General features: G+C 42.5%; 1 protein-coding gene across 2 annotated transcripts in view; it reads right to left on the bottom strand.

The window, feature by feature from the left end:
• The window catches only part of adarb2 (adenosine deaminase RNA specific B2 (inactive)), a 218333-nt gene that overhangs the window by 83704 nt on the left and 107631 nt on the right, over positions 1-26998 (bottom strand). For both annotated transcript variants that reach the window (XM_076887957.1, XM_004568493.5), the window contains 2 exons: positions 3280-3366; positions 1446-2380 (listed from right to left, as the gene is read on the bottom strand). In XM_076887957.1, coding sequence (XP_076744072.1) covers positions 1446-2380; positions 3280-3366 — 1022 coding nt within the window. The remainder of the gene's footprint in view (positions 1-1445; positions 2381-3279; positions 3367-26998) is intronic.

The following is a 26998-nucleotide window of genomic DNA, read 5'->3' as shown; positions in this document are numbered from 1 at the left end:
AATCAGTGTTTGGCAAGAAGACTGACTCAAATGTGAGTGAGAGCGTATAAGAGCCGGAGGGCTTTGCATTAAGGTTACGCAACATGTAACACATTATATATCCATGAACACACGCCTGGCCACATGTTTATTCACGCACGCATGAATATTATGTTAACGCCTTTGTCCTTCAACGCCAATGAAAATAAAACGTTTCTCGAGCCTGGCAGACGGCACAGCTGACTTTCAAGAAATTCCACAAGCGAGTGCTTTCTGGAACTAAACGGGTGCGGCAAATCCTCTTAAAATCCTTTTAGACACCGTGGCAGTGGGGAGAAAAAGAAAGTTTCTCCCAGGCAAACATGTGCAGGTTTGTTGGGTTGATGTTGGGCTCTGGGGAAGGACACTTTTGCCAGTTTATTTCTTCAAGGCTAGGGAAGAATATTAACACAACACATACCCTACAGGGCGCGTTGTGTGTCGACACAAAAGTCTTCAAGGGAAGACTTTAGGGAGACGACGCTTTGGATGTGAACAGCTTAATTTTTTCAATTCAAGACCTCGAGACGGTGGTTTTACATGTTCTTTCTGCTGGGGTGACCTGGACAGCTTGGCTGCAGAGTTCCTCGCTATGCAAACAGTAGTAAACAATGAAAATCAGTGTGACTATCTACTCAGGGCAGTTTTACTTGAGATAAAGTCCTGCAGCTGCAATGGAGTTTTAAATGGCTGTCAACAAGTGCCAGCCGATCCAGCCACCGTGTCTTTAGGCTCTCCAATTTCCTCAAGTTTCTCACAAACTAGTTTCCTCGCTCTGATTGCTATTTACATATTTGGGTAAATGAGCATGGGATTGGTCTCAGTGGTTTGTTTGTCGATTTGCTCTTTGCTTTTCTATTTCCTTTGGGCAACAGATTGAATTAATGTTTGTAGACACTGTGATGCCACACATGAGGAAACAGGAGATTTTGCAAAATTACAAAACTCACCCAATTACAGCTCTGCAAACACATAAGACTGACGAAAAAAAGGAGAAAAAAAACCTCATTTGGGTTTGTGACAAAGATTTCTCATGTGTCAGAGGCACGGGGACAATAATTAGCTTCATTTACATGCTTTTCTATTAAACAGGCCAACAAACAGATATTTGTTTACCCTAGATGAAGGCTTCGCAGAGCACACACCCATGAGCAGATGTGCAAAAAAAATGGCGCATCTTTAGCTTTTGCTGTAAGACCTATTTTGGACAACAGATAAATGTCAGCTTGCTCACACATTTCTTTATTTCTGCTTGAATCGGGCTCTCTTTAGCTCCTATCTCCTTTCCTCCTTAATTACTTGTTGGAAGGTGTTTGGATTTTCACCGCACGCCTGCTGTTTTGGTCATTACAGGCCCCTGTCGGAAGTGGAGTGTCTGCCAAAGAAGCTTAGCAAAAGACAGGCGCTGGGGATGTGTCTGCACTCACCTGGGGTAAATGAGGACAACTCTGCCTGCTGGCTTTGAGACCTGTTCTCCCCTCGGGGGCCGTCCTGATGTTGAAGAGGGCCTGAAGAGCATACTGGGCTGCCTGATTCTTGGCCAGCTTCTTGCTGCGGCCATAGCCCTCGAAAATCCGCCCGTCCACACGCACAGCCATCACAAAGCTGCGCAGTCGTCGGCCTTCGGCTCGCTCCGAAAGACAGGCGTAGCGCAAGCCCGGCCGCAGCTCATTGAGCACAGCCACGGGGCTCTTAGGGGCCTCGGACTCTTGGACAATTCCACCGAGCCTCTGCTGCGCCTGCACCATCAGGTCCAAGGTGTGGCGCAGCAACCGCCCGTGTCTGAGCAGCTCGCTGGAAAGCAACTCGCTTTCGGTTTCCGAGTTGCAGAGCGAGAGGCGGTCGGAGCACGACGAAGACTCAAACTCCTTAAAGAGCGTGTCGGGGAAGTCGGCCTGGTCTGAGGTGAAGTCGGCTGAAGGGTTTGAAATGTTTCCCATGGCTAGGTGGGCCTGAGGAGCATTGGGGAACTGGATGAAGGACTTGAGGGCCAGCTCTGCGGCCCTCATCTTGGCTTTCTTCTTCGTGGGGCCTGTGCCCTCAAAGGTCAGCCCGTTGACTTCCACAGCGATGGAGAAGACGGGAGCGTGGACAGGGCCCGTCTGAGACACCATCCGGTACTGCAGGCCGGGCCGCAGCTCATTCAGCTGTACCAGCGCGTTCTTTGGAGCCTCAGACCAGGACAGTTTCTTATAGATCAGACGGAGTTGACACAGGTGCCCGTTATTGTCTTCCTCCAGTGGCCGTTTCCTCTTCAGACCAGAACTCCCGCTTCTTGTTGACTGACACTCCCCGGGCCCTATGGAGCGATCCTCTAAGTTACCAATATTGCGGTTTTCCTTCACCTCTGCACTGCTGGTGCCTGCGATAAAAGGAAAAACAATGTCATTGCAAGTGATAAGAAAATAGTCAAAACACAAGAGTGAAAAGAGGCACGTTTATCCTGACTGAACAAGACGAATCAAGAAAAATCTCTCAAGGCAGATTGAGCCACTCGATACACAATGAAATGGTAATGAACACGTCTGCAATCGTCTCCCTGAGCCGAGCCCACTTCATACCTCGGGGCTCTATCATATTTAAGTATTTTAAAACCCCAAATACAAATCCCCTAAAATGGCGATGTTATCTGCCAAATCATCCTGTAATCTGCCTCCAAATTAGTTCTGAATCTGTGTCACAAGTGGGGAAACACTGGTCCCCGCGGCCAATGCAAAGCATCAATCCTATTTGTAATAGGGGGTGGGGATCTCGTCGAGTGGCAGGCATTCTGAGAAAAGGATGAGAGAAATGTCTGAAGCCCGCTTTATTTCACACTTCTTATCCTCTGTGAGAGCAAAGTCTGAACAGCTGTGATACGCTCTTCAAACCTAGTTACGGGGTAGTGGTGGCGTATTGCATTTCTGATGGGAAATGAACAAAAACAGGGTGTTCAGATCCTGCCAGAAGAATGTTAATGGTGGCATGGGAGCCATTCATTGGTGGGCAGATTGTAGGTCTAGATGATAGCGTATGCAGGCATGCAGTTACCTATCTAATGACTTAATTATCACGAACACTCGGATTTAATATTTAATCGCTCGCTTTTAAAGGAATATAGAATTTTAACGTGCAAGCTGACACCAGTGTGTAACCAAAGAGCTCATCTGCCAAATAATTAATTATGCGGGGCGACAGAGAGATCATTTCCATATTAGGCCTGCCACTGAGAGAGGTAGCGTGTGCACTGACAGAGAGAAGGAAAAAGACGCAGCAGCTTACTTAAACTGTCCTCGTCCTCTGTGCTGCTGGTCCCAGGGCTTATGTACTTGAAGGGAGCGATCAATGCCGACAGCATACTGACTTTCTCTGGAGGGGAGACAAGAGACACGCAGAGTCAACAACAGGGCAGCGGAGGAGATGTTTTGATAGTTTTATCGATTAAAGCCGCGGATCATCATCGGCCCCAACACGGGGCCAGAGATGAAGCATAAGCGAGCAGAACTATGCACACAAGCCTGTCACCCATGCATGGAGCGCAGTGCGCACACACGCACGTGGTCAAGTAAAAATCCACACATTCGTCCACTGTGACTCACACTACAACGTTTGCTGTTTTGTGGACTGTCCTATTTTGCTGCTTCATTCACAAAAGTCACCATGGGGCTTAAAGGAAAATATTCACGTCTGCAGAATCAGCGGCGTCGCCAGAGAAAATGCAACATTAGACGCAACAAAGCAGCTTTCTAAATCAAAGTGGTCCGTTCAGATTTTAGACAGGACAATATCACAGCTGTGGGCAGGAAAGGACTTCTTGAGCCGTTACTCTAATAATATGTGTAAGCTGTTGTGTCCAAATATGCCAAAAAAAGTCATGCAATCTAGTCTCTCATTCACACATCTAAAATCATTAGGCTTAATTATGAACGCTGTTTCAGGCCACTGTAATCAGACCCAGATCGATATATTGGTTGGCCTGTTACAGATTTGTCAGTATTAGTATATCCAACAGACCGTTTAGCAAAAAGAAAATAATGCAAGTTATAATTAAATATTTGCTCATGATATAGTTCAGCAAAGCTCTTTTGTTTCCAGTACTGTCAACATTATGCACCACATATAGCATATATAATATTTTGGGGTTTTTTAGTAATAATTTTAAGTAATAATTCAAATCCAAAGGACCCCTCCTTTTTGTCCAGTGGCCCTAATCCTCGTCCATACCCGCTTAACAAGTGGGCCAGTCAGAAGGACTATATGCACATATACAAACACGCATACAGCAATAACTAACATGTATATGCTTATGTATTATAAATCCCCATTCTTTTGATTTTCATACACATTATGCTCATTTCCCCATCCCTCTGTGAACGCCATGTTACAGTCTCCATTTATAAGCAACCAAGTTTTTGTCATCTGACTATAATCAGTGATACAACGAAGATTTTAAAACTAGCAAGACAAATTAACCACTCGTGTCTGCGCCATACAAAACCTGCCCGCAGATTTTTTTTTCCATATCAGTAGTAGTCGTAGTAGTCGCAATAATTGTGTCAGCACTGCTCAGAATCGCAGAACTGTGACAAGGCATTTGATTTTTCTTGCGCGCCCTCATGAGGGATAATAACAAGATTTTTTATCTAATATTGTCAGGTTTGCTACTGTCTGCTGGATCACACCGATAAGCAATCTTCACTTTGCTGTCAGTGCTACAATTTTCATGTAATGTGGCATGTGAGATTCAAGTCACAGTGAAAAACGGCTCAATTAATTAAACCCAAAATGCAAAATAACCAACGTCTCTTCTTTGATTCTTCTTTCATTTTCAGGCATTTTAACCATTTGAAATCTTCCACACTCATGCGCCACACCTATGATGCTAAACTCTCTTTATCTACCACAGCGCTCTCCTGTTCCTCCCTGGGGCCCGCTGCTGTCCAGGTGTGCGTGTTGTTTACTGTATGAAGCCCTATTAGAGCCATTGCTTGGTCTAGTGCACTCCATGCAGCGCTGAGCAGAATTGACAGACCAGTCTGGCTCCTTAATTAAACCTCCCCTCTCTTCTCAACACCACCTAATGATCAATAGAAGACAAATGTAAGGGAGAGGCATCAGGACGGGAGGAAAGACAGGGCTGTACAAAAAGTACAATGAGGTGATGAAGAGGGAGAAATAAAGGCAGAATGAATGGATGTCAGTGTGTGCAGGGTTAGAGGGTGAGCCAGAGGTCACGATGCATCCCAGGCCCTTTGTGTCTCCACCCCAGCATTCAGGCCCGGGGCTGCAACAGTTTAACGTTGCTAAATGCTGCCTAAATGGGACGCAGCATTACAGTGCAGTAAACACATTTTGATAAGAGTACAAGGTTGTGAATGAGCTCGGCCCCCAGTGCTCTTTCTCTTCTCGCAGCTCAACAGCACTAGCGGGGCTCAATGAGTCACTCTGACACACATGGTTACACTCTAAACACTGAGGCTGGAGCTGTGCTAGTCCTCGTGGGCCAACATCACAATACACGCATTTGCATTCTGACCTAATTACAGACCGAAGCCCAACACAGGCAGCAATTTGGGCCTAAATGACTCCCTTGGCCAGTGTCATTATACAGGCCATTTTCAAATCAGTCTATATTGTTTTTAAACCCCCTAAAGCCCCATTTACAGTAAGAAAACACACACACACAGACACACATACGACTGTCTGCTGTATTTATAAATGTGGAAAAATTAGTGTTTTTAAGGGTCTGTTGGCTGGTACAGCATATCTTAGCTCATTCTTGCATTTACACACAAATGTCTCCGGCGCCTTTGTAGCGTGAAAGACAAATGTTCACTTCAAGCATGAAATTGGAGAGCACAGCGAGGCCAGCAATTAACACTCAGGAGCCCGAGCTTTCACACTGGGGCCCCAAACGCCTGTAATCTATATTTGATAATCCTGTTCCACCAAGGGGTCTTAACAACCCACTCATCAGCTATTGCCAAGTGAAAAGCCCCACTGGGCAATGAGACACCAAGGCTTTGCATAAACAGACTGAAAATCGAGAGCCGCTCTGACATACGAAAGTGCATCCTCCTTTAGAAATACGAGGCTGACATTCGGAGCGCTCAAATCTGGAGGTTTACAATGGAGAGGAGACGGCAGCTGTTAATACTGTGCTGTGATTGTAGGATCCAGGTCTGCCAGTGATAAATGCACTAACCCAGCATTCTTTAGGAGGAAAATCTTTGGCTTGTAAAATGAAGTCTGACTAAAGAGAAAATGCTTATTATGGCTTAGTTGATCGATGACCTGCATATATGTTTTCCTAATTAGTTTATGTTTACAATTAGCAGTTTGAAATCGTCCTTAATACAGCATGATGTTCACTTTGTAAACTGTGGGTTCACTTAAATAGGCAATAAAGCAGGATATGCTTTAATCACTGTCACTGACAAGTGGCTACAATACAGGTATCAAGTTTGATTACATTTCCTAAAATGAAATCCACAGTTCAGTTGTTCTTACATGTAGATGGGGTTTTAACCCTCTCGAGGCAGGCGTTGCCAATTTGCAACAGTTACAAACTAACAACCTGATTACCCCACATACATATTTTATTAGTTGTTATTACTCAGAAGTACCACTGCAGGACTTGGTTGTGCATTAGCAACAAAAAGTTTAATTTGAGCCTGAGAGGGTTAAAGGCCATTGCAACCCAATTTTACCATCATAGTTATTATTAGTTTTATTAAGGGACAAACTTCTTTTGAGTCACATTTATAGATGGTTCAAAGGACTGATAAAGCAACTGTGACCTCACCCGCTGGGACGTGAAATCCTGTCATTAAGTCAGGAGATGAGGTGTTTGAAACCGGATGTACCAGGTGAGGGATGTGTCAGACTGTGAAACCACGTGATCTTGGCTAACAACTTGTGATGGGCAAGTTGTTAACGTTCTCATGCCAAAGTGTAACAGATTATGTCATGTGACAAATTGAAGGTATGTTACGCTTTCGGCCACCCAACACATTTCTAGGTTATGTGTTCGGAAACGTCAGGAAACATGAGAACCGTTTGGAATGAATCTACACATGTACATTTCTTTTACTTTCTCAACATGAATCGCTTTGGATAACGCCATGTAATATGATTAAGACTGTAGTCAAGGTTAGGAATAAGGTTAGGGAAACGTGTGTTACCACTGGGAGCGTCCGGCACGTATCATGGAGAAGGTAACCTTCCGCGCTCTTATGGGTTGCCTCGGAACATGACAAATCGTCCGTATTTTATGTGTCGGGAATGAGATTGGTATCCTCATTATGTTAGTTTAATTGAACTAAAATGTTAAAATGGACTTAGCGTTTTATACAGTCAGAATTGCAATGAATACCTGACTGTTTATAAAAGCCAACGCTGAGGGTTGGAGCTACAGGTATCGCCCCCTGGTGAACATTCATAATAATGCAAGTTTAAAGCACTTTCCATTGGCTTTATTTTACAGACCCGGGAGATCTTTTATACTGCCTGTGACCACCCCAATCTTCTTCTCCAGATATTTAAAACGCTAGCCAACCAACCAGTGGGTGAAATCTTTTCTTCTTTTTCTCTTGTTCTTCACCCTCTGCATGTTCTCCTTCCATACATCCATGAATCTTCTCTCTGGACTTCCTTTTCCCCTCCTGCCTGGCAGCTCACTTCCATCCCTTTCCTTATTCCCCCTAACCTGCTGCACATCCTTTCTAACTCAACCTTTTTGTCTAGCCAACCAATAACCAATAAATAGGGCATCTTTTACTTACAGTGTAAATCTTTATTTTCTTCAGCTGCAGTCATGTTGATAAAAAAGCAAGAAAATATATTTTATTTTTCCCCTCCAAACAAATCAGGGAAAAACCTGCTAGTTTATTTCCAATTAATGCTAATGTGATGCAATAGCATTATCATCCAAAGAGTAAATGAGACCTAACGGCATGTAAGTAAAATTAAAATTCTATTTATAATGACCTGATGATAGCACTCGATGAAATGTTAGGTAATCACATCTCGATTGGCTTTATCCTCTGGCCATCGCGATGTTGAAATATTTGTGTGTTGACTAAAACGCTAAAATCACACACACTGACAGATGAAATATCATCCCTATGCAGTTAATGATGTAAGGAGGAAGCAGATTCAATGCACTGTCCTCCCTGCTTCCTAATGTGCTGGACTTATCACCAGGCTTTATGAAAGCCTGCACAGACCCTTTTATTCTGCATTCAAAGGCTTTTTATTTGAACATTCACAGTCAGAATAGAGGTTTTTGTCTATAGAGCTCCTCCAGTCTGTATAATTTCACACAACCTTCCAAAACAATTCTTTTCACTTTCAGTGGAGCACTGTTCACTTCAAATGTCTCAGGAAGTAGCTATTGAGTAGAAAATATCACTGTGGTTTCAATAACTCTGATGTTGAATCAACTGTGCAGCAGTAAGCAGCACAGTTTAGAGGTCATCTCTGAAATGCCACCTCTGACTGTGTTTTCAAAGGTTCATGAAGCGCCAGCACAAGTGCACTATTCTCTGATTTATAAGTGAGCTCCGTGTAACATAAGAGGCATTTTTTTCCCTCGGTGATTTACAGCTTGTAGTGCTACTGATTTTCCCAGAAATATAGCAGATTTTCACTGCTGATAACAAATTAATTTGCGCAGTTTTAAGTTAATGCTTCAGGAAGTCCATATGGAGGCCAGATTGCCGAGACCACCTGAAAGCTTCTTTAACAGAAATCGCTCTTAAAGCAGCATAAATACTCTTCTTCTGTTAGTTAGCACTGATATGAGATTGAGGCTGACTGTGAGGCCAGCTTCATGTTTCCAAATTATACACCGATTATACCCGTCCAGTATATCGGGGCAAATAAGGTGAATGTGCAACCTTCCCTGTCAAAGCTTCACCTCAAAGCTAAGAGGAAAAATCCCGTCTGCTGCGAAGTTCATCAAACGTATCACCGATCACCTCCGCAGATGTGAACCCCGTTACCTTACATGCCCTTCACGGTATCTTTCATCCATCCCTTCTTATTCAGCAGTGGGCCTGAATGAATGAGACAATGCATGCCAATAGTCTCAGCTCACTACGTCCATCCCCCACTGCACCAGGACACAGCGAGAGGAGACGACACTCATTTGTTTCCACCGCGGAAAGGCTGGGAGGTGGAGGAGAGCCAGGTTAGATAGGGAGAGCCTTGGCAGATGGCCAGACGTTCCTGATAGTGACAACCCTGATGATGGTTTCCATTCACAATGAGCCGCCGAACAGGCCCTCTCTTTCTCTCCTCGCACTTCCTGAATCAGTTCTGAGGAGAGGGTAATGAGCCCAATCAGATTTCCCCATGGCTCAGCATAACGAATGGGTCAGATGAGCGACAGGAGACACTAGTGAAACAGGTGCTGGGGGAAATCATTGACTCTCACTCTCTGTTTGACTTTCTCTCTTTCTCTTTCTGTATTTTTCTCTCAAACTCTTCTTAATACTGAATCCACTGAGCCAATAAATGAGAGGCTGTATTGTTTCTTTACAAGCTTGTCTCTAAAGAAGTTTGGACGCAGTGTTAAACGTAAATCAAAGCAGAAACTGACGACCTGTAAATCATGCAGAATCTGTGTTTGACTGAAAACAACACAAAGAAACGCAACTGAGAAATTTGATTTGAAAACGAAAGCTTTGAATTTGATGTCACAAAGAGCTTCAAAAAAACTGGGACAGGGGCATCTTTACCACTGTGTTGCATCACCACTTCTTTTGCCACCGAATGTGTTTCAGGACTGAGGAGCCCAGTGGATGAAGTGTTGGAAGCAGAATTATTCTTATGTTTGCTTAATAAAAGCAATATAAGCTCTTTCATAGGTTTGGCCCCTCCAAATGAATTTTATCCTGCATTTACCGGTGGCTAAAAGGTCTGGAATAGAGGCAACATCTAATAAAGGATGTCACAGATCTCTCCTGATTGGAGGAGTAATTCACCAGAAAGTGTTACCGTCTATTTCATATCTGCTGATTTGGCTTCGCTTCTACTTTCCCCGCCTTTCTGCCATCATGTACAGTGTTACTCTTCATAGCAACTCAAAGCTCGGACTCAGCAAAAACGCTGAAAACACAGTTCAAGTCCAAAGGCAGTATACTGAGCAGCTGCTCAGGTAACCACTCTATTGGCACATACAGATGCATAGTATAAGTTTTATAGCCAAGGTTAATGGAACGCAGCAATATTATAATAATATAGTGTAGTACAATAATGTTGCCCCTTGTTGTCATGTCTCAGCTGCTGTTTGTTGTAACTTCCTGTTTTACTTTGAAAGCTGGTTTTCTCACATGCTTTCGTCCTTTCCTTCGTCCCGTCCTGCACTCCTTGTTTGTCTGAATGTTCCACCTGTGTCTTTCCCTTCATCTTTGTCAGGTCATCTCGTTGCCTCCCTGCTTGTTTTTATTTTTCTGACTGATTTCAGGTTGTATATCCTGGAATCTACCTACATTTTTCTTTATGTCTTCAATTAAAAATGATTTGCTCCCTGCCCGTACGCGTGATTTGAGTCCACTAACAGAAAGTTTTCATTATTTGAAACTCAGTCCTTCTTAAATTCATACTTCTTGCGGCTGAGTCTACTTTTTGTGTAATTTGGTGTACTTCAGCCTTTTTCCCTGTTTCCTTTCCATAATAATAGATTCTTGACAGCCACCCTTCCACTGACACCGTTTCCGATAAGAAATCAGTACAGCCAGACGCATTTCTCAGGTCTTTGCTGGATGTTTTCTTATTTCTGAAGGACATGGCTTTTATCTGCCGAAGACAACTTTTTTGTCCATCTTTCGTCCTCCACTTGTCCAGTTTTCTTACATTTTTAAGGCCACATCATGCTGACATGTGCCAAGTTTTCAGCTAATGCCTCTTTGGGAAACACCTTGTTGGTGCAAAGCATATAATTTTATACCTGTCAAACTTTGTCACTTGTCATAGAGTCAGCTAAAGAAATGGAAACAGGATGCTGGTGACAAAGTGCCAAAAATACAATTGAAAATGTGAAAGTTGTCTTTTATGTGTAGGCAAAACACTGATTCACGCTTTAGTTAGGTATCATTTTATGCTTGGATGAGTCAAAAGGTTAGTGTTAAGTGGCTTGACATGGAAACGAACCAAAATAACATCCCTCTGAAAATGGTCTGGCACAAGGACTGGAATGGAAATGAGAGAAAAAGCAGCCAATGTCCAAAGAAAAACTTTGAAAGAGATTCAGAAAGCCTGGGGAACTATTGCTCAATGCCACTTAAAAATAAATAAATAAATAAAATCTGGCTCAATGAAGCAAAAGAAAACCTTTGCATAGTATTGCATGAGTTTTACCAGGTCAAACTGTTGGTGTTTCCATTCAGTCACAGGCAATGTTGAAAATCTATATGCGCTGGACATAAATTATAATTTGACTGTATTTTCTGCTAATTATGGAACTTTAATCACAACCTGCAATATTAAACTTAAAAAATATTTTAAAAAATCTACAATAAAAAAACACCAGAATATTATTAAAAACGTCCTTTCTGACTGTTAGTGATGTCTCATGACACACTCACAAAATGCTGACTTTAAGTGAACTGATTCAATGTAAAATGTCCTTTTAATGTTGGCACGTTGGCATGTTGGTTTACATTCAGTTTACACCAAGCACATTTTCTTTAATGGTCAATTATTTGAATAAATAAACCTTTGATTTTCATTTCTGTTACATTTTACTCAAAACGACTGCTTCACGTTCGCCGAGGATGAAGAGTCATTTATAGCGCAATGACACAATACACGAGTGTGCCTGTGTTGTCCACACATGCGGGAAAGGCTTTGTGCTATGCGTCTGCGGGCCTCTGTACACACATCAGTCAAACATCTAAGGGGAAACATGCAGAGGCTGCTTTCATATTGTGTTTTTGCTGTTTGACAGACATAAAAAATGGGCTTTAGCAACATACAGTAACTCCAACAGCACAACCATAAATAACACCAACACTGCTGTGGTCCCCACCCACAGTAGATTTTCTGAATAATCAAACAGCTGTAATGTGGCTGGATGTGTTATTTAGCCTCTGTGCTCAGTGTCTACATTCCTCATATGATTTCTCTCGCGTTGAGCTCCGCGCTTATTTCCTGTGGAGTAAAAACACTCGGCTGTAGAAAGCTCCTCGCATCGACCACTCACAGGATATGGGCTTTTTTTCTTCACGCTCAGGTATCACCGACCTGTCAACACAAATGTGCGTGAACTTCTGTGTTAGAAAGAGGTGTTTTAATCGCTGGTGATGTTCAGTGAGTTGAGAGTGGAGGACAAAAAAGAAAAAAAGGCATGTACAGTATGCTATGAAAATGGGAGTAAAAAACAAAAAGAGTAGGGGGACGCTTTAGCACACACTGATGGATATTTAGCACCTGATTAGCAGCAATGAGGACAAAGTAGCCAGGCCATCTGCTTTACATTTGCTCCCCTGGACATGCATGCATGCCAAGGGCAGGCTTCACTGTAGACACCCTTTGCTACACGCTGCGTGTCATTTTGTTGTCTTTTTGAGCAGATGTTATGCCGTTTTACAGATTAATGTGACCTTTATCACCTATACATCTTCACGATCATCAAAGATACATGGTCACCGGTTGTTTTGCAGCTACGCTATGTTCAGTTTGAACAACTTGAACAATGCGCTGCTAGTGGGAATTATCACTTTGTGTTTTAGGCGGATGTATCACGTTCTGTTTTGTTAACTCCAATTTCTGGTTCTCATTAGTGACTGAGGTTGGCAGGTATTACTTTTCATTTAATCATGTTAAAAGCTGCGTGTGCGCGAGACAACCTTTGAGACTTAGACTGATTAAACTTGTGTGGAATTCTTCATAATCTTGCACTTTTCTCATTTGATTTGTTTGCAATTAGTGTCTAACTTCGCCTCCTATGATAATTACAACAAGTAAGAAGATAAAAAATAGAATTAATTAGGAGGGAACAAACTTGAAATATCTGCAACATGACTCCTTATAAGGATCTAGCAGATAAATCTGCATCAGTAGGCCAGCAAATGATACACCTGTTCCCAAGTCTCCTGAGTTTGCTTCTTTTTAAGGAAGGAGCCTCCACCTTTGGGCTTTAAGCTGTTCTTATTAACTCTCAGTGTCCCTGGACACCAAATTTTAGCACTTCAGAAAAGAATCGTCCCCTGGCTGACTAAGATTTCAGTGCGGACGTTAAGCTTAGGATCAAATCTTCATCCAGGCATGTAATCCAAACCACACAGCCTCATATTAAAAGGCTAACCTCCATGTTGTGGACGAGCTCATTTCAGATGTTACCTCAGGTGAGTTCTTGTCATTTTCGGCGTCTTTTTCCAGTGATGTGCTCCTGATCTCCGTCCAGTGTATTTTCACTCTTTGTTTCCATCCAAAGTATATATCACAGTTTTGTTTTTAGAACATCAGCTAGCTGGTGCATCTTATTGGTCCAGGATCAACATTGGCGCTAATCAATTATGTTGTTATGACTCTTTGGATAATTAACTCTTGTTAATGTATTTTCTTTACTAACTTGTAAAATATAATAACTATATTATCAAGTTGGGTTTGCTGTTAGCCCAATTTAGCTTATCATGTTGGTTATTAGTGAGTTTTTAAAAGCACTGGCTAACTTCTTGGCTAATGCTAACTGAATGCTCAGATAATGTCACTGGTCAGTTGCTGATCTTGGAGAATAACAATGTTATTACAATGATGTCCTAACAGCATCAACATGAGATACTTTGCCAACTAGTTACCCAACTTAACATTGAGTATTAGCTCCACTCGTCAATTTAATGAAGCTGAAAGAATCTGGGCTGATTTTAGCTTTAAATGGCGCCTCTGAGCTTGTTTGTTTCTTGGGCGCTAACAGCATTTGAACCTAGAAATGGCTAAAAACCTCATTCTTAACAAGCAAATGAGGCATTAGCAGGTTGGTCGTTTCACCACGTCTCCTGCCTTTATGCTATGTTTAGCAATTAGCTCATCTTATAGTAAGTAAGAGTATTTCAGAAAAAATCAAAACACAGTGTAACCACGGTAACTTCTGACCCCACTTCTACTAATTTCTGGTGTACCAACATGCATTTCTTTGGTTTTAGCTCTAATGACTCGGAATCAAACCCCCATAAACACTTTACAGCTTTCTGTCATACAGTCATGGTCACAGCTCTTGCTTTGCAAAGCTTGCTTGAGAGAATAATTTAGAAATCTAGACAGTGAGGAAAGCTAACAGAAGCTAAACACAATTGTCTCCAGTCTGTTTTTGTCACATTTCTTATAACACGAGGAAAAGAGCAGTACTTTCCTTTTACTGCTTGATCAGAGAGAACAGAAACTGAAATGTGCCTTTTCTGGTCTTCCATCTTCTTATGTAGCTTCTTAATGGGTGCAAATACTTAAACAGTGGGGGCCTGCTGACCAACACTTCTGAGCATGTAAGAAAAGATAAGATTCGGCTGAACCTGAAAATTCATGATCAGCGCTGGCAGGTTGAAACTAAGGTGGCGCAGAATACAACACTGTGGAGAAGAACTCCAGCGGACTGTTTAATCATATTGTGGCACATGGCAAAATCTGATGCCGTTATCTCTTTCTCTCTCACTTTTTACATTTTTTTACATTTGCTCTTCCATTTTGACAGCGAGACACAGAACACACTCCTCTGCTCCTCAGAGGCGACTCGCCACGCTCGAGTGTCATTGCAGGAGCCTGCTCAGAGTGTGTGACGGCTGTCGTAGAGACCCGGCAGACGGTGGAATGGTACGGCGTGGGGGGGAAGGCTTATGATCACGCCACCGCCTAACACTCACGCTCACAGCTCCTCAGAGCACTCACCTCTGAGAGCCGTGCTTGCTTTCAGTGCAGGGATACAGCTGGAGAGCACCCTCCTGATAAAAGCCTTTTAATGTCATTTCTCAAATGCGAACTGTGTGAAGTGTGCATTTTCGATGTAAGAAAAAATATATCAATTTTTCACTTTGGATCCCGCGCTGTGAAGACCAAGTACGCTGCTTTTGGATGCCATTCAGTTTGACTGCAAAAGCTTTTAGCGCTAAAATAGCAACATCGTAACAATAGTAACTTAGAGTGCTGGAAAGGCCTTTATGAAAACAGCCAAGTGTATAAAACACGCGAGCAACAAATCATCCTAAAAATGAACTTGGCTCCAGCTGAAATGTCAGTGTGGCCTTGAGATCGAGCAGTGGCAGCAAGAAGCTGAATGAATCCTACACGCAGTCAAGAGTCTGTTCCTGTGAATACATCTCGGCAATTAAAAGCAAACAGGCAAATCTTTTTTTTTCGCTTAAAAACTTCTACACGGATCACGATCGCCACCTGATAAGTGTCGGATTTAATGCGCACTCGCTTCCTTCCATAACTGAATATTAATGTAGGCTGTCATCCATGAGAATGACTCATTTACGAGCGAGCGGAGAGAGCCGGAGACTCAAACCTGGATGAGGTTTGTCGCCCCGCTCGTTTGATAACAAGCACTCAAGTGTATTTACAAGGCAGAGCAGGCGAGATAAGTCTGCGGCGTAATGACACTAAGCAGGTCAGGAATGTCTCTGCCTCTCAGTGTGCTGGTGCTCATCTCCCTCCTACAGTTATCCTTCTTTCTGTCAGCGAGCCGCGTGGGCTCGCTGTCATCGGCGCCGATGCAAAGCATTCTCCAGCTCGACTTGAGAAGCCTTGTCTCTCCGCTTTCATCACATTCGTTTACTCAGAGCTGAAACTCTGGCCTGTCGCCGCGCTCGGGAGAGAGAGCAAAAACGTGTTGCACTGACACGGCACTCAAGACGGTGATGTGACCCCCGCATGTGGTCTCCAATCTCAGGGTGTGTGGGTGTCAATAGGTAGGTGTGAGGTTAGATACAAATTGGCCTGCTCGTGTCAAACCCCTGCAGTCACCAGCTCAAGCCTGGACGGCAGCTGGAGCCGAAAAGCAACACTCTGAGCGGAGGGAAGCTGTGAGGGAGAAAAATAGCTGAAAGGAGTCTGACTTTTGGTTGCAACTTCATATGAAACACAATTTATCTGTATGGAGATCTAAAATAAATTTGTTTTTCCTGCTTCTATTCGCTTTCCCTTCTTCCCTCACCTGTCCCCTCCGCGTCCTGTTTAGTCACCTGCACCCTGCCCCGTCCTCTCCGGTGCTCATACAAATCTGCGAGCGCCTGTGTGATCCTCCCCCACCACTGTTTTTATGCCTCACATTATGACACATATAATCAGGCTGGCTGTTTGCACTACTTTGTTCAGCACAAATTGCTGCACCGATGGTCGCGGCAAAGCACAGATGGGACGTGGACAGTTTTTCATCGGCTGTTCCATACCACAGAGCCCAACACATCTGGTATGCAGCGAGAAGCATCTTTGCACTAATTTGTTTGTCACTATATATTGAAGGGACTATCTGTCATCCTGCCATGCTTTGGTTGCGGCATGATGTTTGAAGAACATGGCTAGTCAGAAGTTTCAGGCAGCCTGGCTGGTTGGCCACTCGGGACTCTCTCACACACACACACGCACGCACACACACACACACACACACACACACACACACACACACACACACACACACACCAACGCGCACACACACTCCCTCTGAGTGCAAGGAGGGGAAGGGGAAATAGAAAGAGTATGGAGAGTCTGCAAGTTTTTGCTTTAAAGCAGATCTCAGTACCCATAAAAAAGAGAATTTGAAGAGCTCAGAAGTGCTAACTGTGGGTGTGACTATAGGAAGACCAATCTGAGTGATAATTGACTGAGATGCTGTTGTCATGTCTGGCGAGTTTTCCTTTCTCCAATGGCACATACTCAGAAGTGCAGGTGCAAATTTTAGTGGGGACGCAGGCGCAGGGGACGTGCTGCTTCCAATATTTAGAGCATGCAGGAAGTTTTGAACAGGAAAAGAAACTTTTTAAGACATGTCTGTGTTAATAAAGTCCAGGGTTTAAAATGCGTTAAGGTATAACTTAATGGAACAGTTGCTACATGCATATTCTGGTGGTTAAAGATGCAATTTCATGTGTATAGCACTAAATCACAATAACAGTGACCTATAGACACTTTACATTGTAAGGCAAAGACCCCACAATAATACAGAGACGACCCCCTATCAGCAAGCACTTGGTAACAGTGGGAAAGAAAAAAAAAAGAAGCTTTTTTAATAAGAAGAAACCTCTGGCAGAACCAGGCTCAGGGAGGGGCAACTACAGGCCTAACATGTCTTACTAACATGGGGCTACTAAGCCATGATTGGGCAATAGCTGTTCAGTGAAGGCACTTGGCGAAAGGTCAACTTCATGTCACACAAAATTTGAGACACTGAAATCTCAGATTTCTTAAAGTTCCTTCTTTCTCTCTCCAAGTTTTCTTTCCATTTCTAAACTTCATTTTTTCAACAGAAACTCAGAAGGTCTGGACTAAATTCATATATCGATATTCTTTAGCTGGATGCCGATATAAGCTATATACCTCGATAATATTTTTAAAGCCATAAAGTAAGAACAAAAAGAGAGTTCTTAGTCAAAGCTGTGTCCCAAATCTCTCACAGGCACTTTTATTAACATACAGCTTAGATGCACATGAAGAAATTACTCAGAAATAAATTAGCAGCATTTATTAAAATCATGCTCCATACATAAAATAAAACAATGTTGTATTTCGGCATAACAAAAAGCTCACAACTGTGCAGTCAAAATGTAAACTAAAAGACGCTGAGCACAATAACAAAGACAGATTTCACAGCTGCTCTGTTCCCGAGTTCTACTGACTGAGTTTGAAATCCTCTTTGTAACCACGTCTCTTACAGGTGCCATTTGTGGTCCTCATACACACACCGTACGGTAATATTACGTTGAAGCACAGTACAATGTTTTCTTTTTACTGACCAGCTCCTCTTTGATAGCTGCCATGTACATCTTGTCGTTGCCTGCAGGTGAAGCGATGGGCGAGGGGGAGTTGTGTTCAGTGAAGGAGAGGCGAGGCAGAGTAAGGTTTGCATAGAGACACAAGTGGACGAAAGAGAGGCAAACTTGCGGCCCCACAAGCATAATTAGTACTTATAATTAACGTAACATAGACTATATCAATATAAACAATATTGTCACATATCATATCTCGTATAAAAATATATCGATATATTTAAAAACTCGATATATCGCCCAGCCCTAGTCTGGACCGATGTTTTTTACAGCTCATAATATCAACTTTCTCATTCTATGCTCTACATTCAGTTAAACAGCTGTTTGATGCTGATGTATTCAGGCTTGAAAATTAGCCTCAGTCTGGTCATTTGTTAGTTGGTCCCTGTTAACGTCAAGTGACGTCATAGTCACCTAGCACTGATCCTACTGGGAATGCTATTGGAAAGAGTGCACACAGTCCATATTTAGTTCCTGGAGAACTCGAAATATGGAAGGTAGCGTTGGCGCACAGTTTTGGTGATGTTTTTACACCAAATAGGATAAACGCAGAAATGAAGACTGGAGAAGAGGCTGGACATGTTGGAGCTTTTGAATGAAATGTAAATGGAAATCTATTTTTCAGGGAGAAGAAGAAAAAACACTGTTATCTGACGACAAGCACTTTCCTTGGCTACTTCTGAATGACATTAATGTTGCAGGGGAGGATGAAGTGGTGGCAATGCTGCCTGCAAAGAGATTTATAAAATTTTAGGGCACTCAGTATCTTAGAAATATCACTTTTATATGTACATAAATTGGAAAGGGAAAAGCTCCGTCTTCTTCCTTTAAGGCTTGGGTTAGCTCAATCTAGGTCTGGGTAACTTAAAAATATTTTCCAATTTGCCAAAATTCATGTAGAGAAGGCTGAAAATTACATGAGCAGGCAGAGTAGGGAAATGTGATTTCCTGTAATTCAAAGGACTGAAATGTAGGGGTTTTTATGAATCGGCACAACCCGAAGAGATTGTATGCTTTGTAGACGGAGGAAGCGTACGAGATTACTCACATTCGTAGTGTTGTAAAATCTAAATTGAGACATTAAGGTAAAAATCCCCCATACACTGTAGAAACGCACATTGTTCACTGTTTGGAGCATTTAGAGGCTCTGGAGAGAAAACATGCTTAATTCCAACAAATGATTTGTGTGTGGCATTCATGCAAACATCATTGTGCAGCTGGTTTAATGCACAGCTGGTTTAAAAAGAAAAGAAATGAAAGCCTTCACATGAAATGGATGTACAGTCAAGCAGAAATGAAGAGAACAAGGGGAGATATATTCAGTTCTTGAACTGAGACCAGTTCTTAGGAAGCGTGCTGAATAATGGAGTGGTGTAATGTGGCACGCAGACATGCTAAAAGGTTTTTGCTGTCTTTCTTTGATTTGGTGCCATTGAGATGTATGTACTTGTGTCGTCATGAAACATAATCCTTAGTGCTCTCTGTCCTCATGTACTGAAGCCGAGTATCTTCAGCATCGCCGGGCTTTAAAACCGTAACTCTCCCTCAGATTTACAGTGATGTCCTCCTGACGTGAAGCAAAGGTCACGAGCCACAGAGGAGAGGTTCTTTGGTTCACTTTCTGAGCTAAGCTGCGACAGGAAATACTTAACAACTTCAAAAGCTGCTTCTTTATTTACATAACAAAACAATTACTGCAACTTATATTATCAATTAATCAGCCAATAATTATGTAAATTAAACATCACAGTAAATTACCAAGAAAGCGCACTGAAACTCGAGGCAACGTCTTCTAATAGCTTCTTTTGCTGACCAACAGCTGAAACAGAGATACTCAGTTTTCTGTAGCAGAAGGTTAAAGAACAACATACTGTATATAAAAGATGGACGTGGCTCATTTGAAGCCTCTGCGTCAGATTTTTGACAGCTGGACATATTTGAATGAGGTCGGGAAGTGCTGAAGTTACCAAATATTACAAGCATGCATTAGGGATGACTCACCTAAATTGAAAGACAGATTTGTTGGATACACTGTTAGTGAAATAAACCCCACAGCACGCTAGTTTTAATATTTAAATCAACAAATATCTGCATCAGTCTCAAAAATCCTGTATCCATCGAGCTCTACAGATATACAGATTCCACTGTGCTGTTGTGCTGCAAATTTAACATCACCAACAATTACGCTTTTCTCAAGGAGACTTCGCTACAACAAACCTGGGACCAGAATGGAGGGGCTGTAGCTCAGGAGGCAGAGCAGGTGGATGGTGGTTTGAATCCTGGCTGCTACAATCTGCATGCCAAAGATCCTTGGGCAAGATACCAACCTCAAGTTCTTAATGTTGGATAGGAAGCATAAGTGCTTGAAGTGGGTGTAAATGGGAGAATGAGGGATGTTACATAAAGTGCAATTAGAGTATAAAATCAGTATATAAGAACCAGTCCATTTACCATTTACCAGTATGTTGCTAAAAATAAATAATTATTAAAATAAAAATATTCACAAGGGGTTACCACAGCAGGTAGCACCGGGCTCAAACCATGGAGCCACTCAATCCAGAAAAGGGGCAACAAATGTTTAAATCTAATCAATCATGTTGGTCTGTCTTTGAAAAGGCAAGATCCAGTTTAGCTTTGTATTTTACCAGTCATCTTTCTAAATAATAGCCACATTGGTTGTTTACTTATTATAAATAATGTACCAGCAAACATGCCTGTGCGGGCCCATGGTGGGTAGGTGTTGATGAACTGTGAGACTGTGTAGGCAGGGCAAACCCACACCTATCCTACACAGGGCCCACAGCCGTTTTGCTCTTTGCTTTTCCTATATGGGGTTTCTACAGGCAAGCCTACCATCATGACAATAACCAGCACGGGTCCAATAAGGGTTCTCTGTTGGCAAACCAACCATGAGTGCCCCACAAAAAACCCAGAAAAGCAAACCTTCTATGGACACCACATGGCCTAGCATATTTAGAGTCCACGTGAGTTTTCTTAGAGGTAGCCTAGAGTGGGCTTGCCAACAGAAACCCCATATAGGGGCAACAAAGGGCAAAACTGCTGTGGGGCCTGTGTGGTCATATCCAGTGGTAAGTGTAGGGTTGCCCTGCCCACACAACCCCACAGTTCACCAACACCTACCCACTGTGTGGCTGCATGGGTGTTTTTACTGGGTCCCCCCTCCCCTGCACTGTTCACAAAGGGATAGTTTGTGACACTTTGAGGAACCTGTGATTGTCGGCTTCACAGTCTTTAAACCACCATTAACTGATGGAAATCAGTTAAATCTGTGAGTGTTTACAGGAAAATAACATCTTCTTTTAATTTTTTTAATGCAGTGCTTCTGATTGACATCGGGAGATCAGACCAGAAGCTTTCTCATCGATATGGATTGTTTCCAGAAGAGTTCACAGATAGCTTAAACTAAATGAAAACTCACAAACCTGCTATGTGAAAATTCTCGATGATCCACCTGCTTTTGGTCTGCAAACTAACAGCTAGTCGTGCAAAGAAACAGGCTAAGACCTTGCTTTTGACTAAATTTGTCCATTTATTCATGGTTATATATGCATAGTTAGATCTTAAAAAAGAGCTTATCATCTTTGCAGGCTAAGATGAAGCATTGAGACTGAAAATCTGTGCTTGAGTAACACCAAACTGAAGTCTCGAGCCGCAATCACAGTATATTTAGGTTAAATATGAAAAGAGCTCCTTAAGGCAAACAGAGAAGAGAGGCAAACGTCAAAAGAAAATAAAAGAGATTATTAAGTTGTATTCAAATTGCTCCCAATTGCTTTTAACTCACGCGGCGCTCCCGCCCCCCATCACCTTCTGCCAGCCTTGAATCCACCAGCCAGCGCTACCTTCCCACCTCAGCCGGAGCTCAATGAATGATGAGTAATGGTGTAGGAGAGTGAGGTCATTATCGAGATGTGGAAGTTTGAATCGGCGTACCGGAGGCTTCATTTGTGCCGCATTCACGACTCCCTTTGACTTTGAAGTGTGCAGCACACCTGACTCGTGGTGGGGAGACTGGTGTTTCTGCTCATTTCCGTTTCATCTTTTTGATGCTACAGCAGGCTGATCTATTTTCAGAAGGGCCTCCACAATAGTTCCCTAAATGCTGGATGGCAGCAATGCGGGAAGCTGCAGTGAAATGTAATGTGTAATGTTTGTGTGAGTGTAGGTAGATTTCCTGCCCACAGTCTCTCGTTGCAAGAGAAAGGTCAAAAAACAAAACAAAAAACAGAATGACGGCATCATTGTCAATATTTAATTAAGCCAGAACAGATGCAAGACTCAAATGTATGTGTCTGAATTACATATTTGAAGATGATCATTGTTATTCCCCTATATACACTGAGCTTTTGGCATTTCAAGGTCTTTGCAAGGTGGGTCTTGTGGGTGGTATTGTGGGAACGTCAGAGACCAGGCTGATTTTTCCCCTTTTGGGAAGGGAGACTGATGCTGTTGGGGAGTGCCACCGCCACTGAGCATGTGCTTCGGCTGCAGAAATAGTGGTGGTGTCAAAGTAATATCGACAAGAATCTCACGACCTAATATCTCCCAGGAGCATGCTGCCTCGTGGTGTCAATGTTATTTACTTGTCAGCAGTTGTAATAGCCCACTTAGACAGAAGACATGATGCGACGATACAGTGAGTTAAACAGCGCGCCAACACCTCCGAGGGCCGAGTGAAGCCCAAAGTCAGTGTTGATGAGCGTACAGTGTGCATACACATCCTTAAAAAACCCCAAAAACACTATGAACGTAATGAAGTTCAGCTCAAGTCATGATCTGATCAGCTGGTCCTGATTATTAAACAAGAAAAGGACGAACTGGAAATTATGGGAAATTTCATGGTTTGATAAAAGAGCTGCAGCTTTATTATGACTATCATTGGGGCAGTTTGAACTCTTGTTGGCAGAGTTGGGACAACATCTTAGGAGGCACAGAAATCACCTCAGAGAGATTATTAACCTGGAGCAGCATCTAACTGTGTGTCTGAGGTAAAGTAGTACTGTTTTACTATTTCCATTTCAGTATACATTCAGTACCAGTGCACGTTTTCAGCTACAACACACTAGTGGAAAAAATAAGTTCACATTCATCCAGCGATCGTTGTGAACAGCCTTGAAAATGATTCAAATATTGGCACAAATTTTACACATCTGTTTAAAGACCTTTAGATACTAAACTATATATTTTTTGCATTGATGCTTTAAGCTTGAATGACGCTACATTTCAAAAACATTCTGCTGCCTTACGTTGGTTTATTTTATTTGCTTGTGTGGTTCAACTGACCTATACCTTCACTGAAAATATATCTTCATGTACCTGACTTTTACTTCTGCAGCTATTACTCATTATTATTGTCCACAGATGGACCTCCTTGACACCAAGCAAGGTTGCTAGGAGACCGTGACTCCAAAGCCTCTAATAAAATTAAAAAAAAGAAGGTATTTTTGTGCATGAGAAGTCATCAAACTCGCATTTCTTTCTCCCCTGAAATGTCTACTGTGAAACACCTCTGTGATTTCCACGTTCTTTAAAAAGTGGAAATCTGCTATTTCTGGGAGATGCCGCACATTTAATCATTCCAAGACTGTGCTTGTTTTGTGACTACTAGAAAGAGACTCTGGCAATAATTCTGCCTCGTGTAACCAGCTTTAAGCGGTTTTCCCAAAAGAAAAAGCCAGGGAATGTGTAAGTCCTCAACAGAGTAAATAATGGGATCAGAGATGTTATCCGCTCTCTGTGTAGGCAAAGCATTTCGCTTCTGGTCCATGACCCAAAACAGACAAGCCCATGAAATGGAACACCAGCTTAGTATTGCTGCAGTAGACTCTGATGGGTGGAAACAAATGGAGTTTTGCACTGCTACCCAACATAGCTTTGCATGATACAGTGTGCACCAAATCCTCCCTGACAGTAATACAAGCCTTTGTCTGTTTACATCCACACAGCAACAGGGATCAAAGAGAGGAGAGTGCTGTATCCTCCCAGCCTGTACTTGCATCTATGCATCGTTTTAGTCACATTTTGCCTTCATCCCTCGATATAAGCATAGCTGACCTTTTGCTACAACCTGTCCCCCATCAGTGATTATTCAATATTTAATGTCTTATAATTCTGAAGCGCTTTTATTTTTATGACTCTGTCATTTTTAAATTGACATTTTACAGTCTCACTCTAATCTTTATGTTATGTGCTTTTTTTATGCCTTGTACGTTCTGTTGCTAATGTTTTCTTATCTTTTATATAGTTATACTATTTATAACTACTCTAACTATTTAATGTTACATTCTGCAACATTGTTTTTTGTTTGCTTGTTTTCTGGTGTTCCACTAACTTGATGTGCGTTATGATGGATGCTTTTAGTGTTTGTGCAGTTCTCTAGCTAAGCAGAGAGAAGGCCTGTAGTATTTTAACAAAAACAGAGGCGTGTAGAACTCTGAAAGTTAGAGTTTTACTCAGTTTCAATCCACTGCAAACACGTTCTTTACATATCAAGACTTGCGTGCCTTCTCCCAGCACGGGGCAGATCTATGGCACGAACATGAAAAAGAGCAGAAACACTGCAGCGTGTTCCACGTCCTTCTTTTAAAAAAGGAAAAAAGCAGTTAAAAAATCTTACCCACCCCATTTGCAGCTCTGCAGGGCTCTTTATTGAATTTGAAGAATCGTAAACCTCTGCAACAGAAGCAACTAGTACATGACATTCAGGTGTTTCTGTTCATCTTTAATTCCAAGTGGGCATATGGTGGACAGCTAGTAAGTATGCTGACTTTTCCGGAGGTGTGCAGGTCTGGCCTTGGGCTGTTACTCATCAGTAACACTATAATATGTCCATCTGATAGAAAACATTTTCCAATAACTCCTGGACTTCATTTGGATCAAGTGAAACCAGCAGCCACCAGAGACTAACTGCAACATTTTAGTGTATGTCTGAAATCCAAACTCCAGTAAACCTGCCATCAGGATGGAGGAACAAATAAAAAACCTTTACATCAGCTCCCAGGAACAGCAGTAGGATGGCTGCTGTTTCCTCCTAAGTGGCCAAACTGCTGCATGAACCACGTGATGAACACCAACCCTGTGTATAATCACTGGAAATGGAGCAGAATGTGTGAAATAGCTTTAGTAGAATAATATTTGGAAGGTTTAGAAAAGCCCTGTGATTATTGTATTTCATCTCACCCATGAGGAAGAAGCCAACAGAACATCTGATGGGGATCTTAGTGGCATATTCTCCCCACAGGCTCACCTGCAAAGCATGGAGCTGCTTTACAGCCCCAATTACCAGTTACCTCGTGGGTGAATACCTTACCAGTTGAGGAACGCAACTGAGGAACTCTTACTTGTTTTTGATTTGAGCAGCTCCTGGAATTGTTTTAAAGGTTTAAAAAAACTGAACTGGTTGTAGGCTGTATTTGTGTTAGCTGTAGTTAAAGGTTATGGATGGAAAACATTTTAAAATGAGAATCAGTAACTCAGAATCAAGTCTGAGATTTGTGATCAGTATTGATGCCTTTGCTCTCCCTCTGCCTGCCTCCACCCTGTGCGCCCTGCTTCTGTAAGCTTCTCCACCTGGCTGCCTGTCGCCCTGCCTGTCAGACCGACTATCTGCCTATCAATCTGTGAGTGTGTCCACCTGCGCGTGGTGATAAGGAGCCGTGGGTGTCTGTAGCCCTGACACCAGCTGATTTATGCCGGCCTCTTTCCCTTTAGGGGGCCGATTTGTGAGAAAATCCCCAACGACTCATGCTGACTTTGTGTGCATAAATGTGTATCTGTTTGTCCGCCTGTTTGTATGTGCCGGTGTGTTCTGTGCCAGCCTCGTCTGTCAAAACAAAGATGACAGGGAGCTGTAACTCTGTTATTGCCATATTTCAACTGCAGTAAATCAGTCAAAGCTGATTTCATATGCGAGTTGCCCTTTGATGAAGAAAATGGGCCTACAGGAAACGTACTTGTTTACAGAAACACGCTGGAGTGTCTTCCACCCAATAGAAAGGCAAAATCAATAAGCAATAAAAGAAAATGAGTAGGAGCGCAGCGTATTGCTAACTCGACTTAAAAGTTGATGACTTCCATTCTGTTTGATTTGGAGTTAAAAATTCATGTGAGAAGCATCCTGAAATATCTTTCCCAGTGTGCGAGAGGGAGCATCTTTCGATTTATAAATATATATATATATATATATATATATATACATATGTTTATCAATTTAGACGAGTCTAGTCAAGCTTTATTCCTTTGCTCCAAATCAAACCTAAAAATACCATGTAGATAAAAAACATCCATTTTCTTTCACCTGTTTATTTAAGGTTGCATCACAAGGGGAACACCTGGACAAGTCACCAGTCTACCACAGGGCTAACACAGAGCCACAGACAACCATTTAAACCTACACCCAATTTTTGAGTTACCTATTAACACTGTATGCCTTTGGAAGTCGGAGAACCCATGCAGCCACACACAGAACATGTGCACAGAAAGGCCAAAGCTGGCCAGTGGATTCAAAAGCAGGATGTTGTTGCTGTGAGGCAACAGTGCTAACCCCCGCGCTATAGCACTACCCCATTTACATAAACACAAATCAAATTAAAACTTGTGAACCTGGCAACCTTGCTCATCTCGTGCACCACCATACTGAGATACAGCCGGACAAACTTGCATTATATCGGCTCAAAGCTGGACACACCTAGCTTAAAAAAGCTTCCTCCTAAGTCAATGCAAGCTAATAGCTCAGTCCTACTATTAAATGTAGGACAGCAACTTGCTTGCTGCCTGGTGATTTACACATTTTGCGACCTCTGCAGCTTGCGGTGACTAAATGGTTGCTCAGAGCTTGGAGGTTTCCCACAGTCTCTTCTGATCGCAAAGTGATAGCACAACCTTTCTGCAAACCGGCTGCCAGCTGATTGTATTCTGGTTACTTTCCTATAAAACAGGAAGGTTGCTGAGAGCAAATGTAATAGTTTCTCAGAATTTCCCTTTAATGTGAATTTTCATCT

Source organism: Maylandia zebra, linkage group LG9 (assembly GCF_041146795.1).
Source record: "Maylandia zebra isolate NMK-2024a linkage group LG9, Mzebra_GT3a, whole genome shotgun sequence".
Lineage (NCBI taxonomy): Eukaryota > Metazoa > Chordata > Actinopteri > Cichliformes > Cichlidae > Maylandia > Maylandia zebra.
This window is presented reverse-complemented; position numbering and strand designations above follow the sequence as displayed.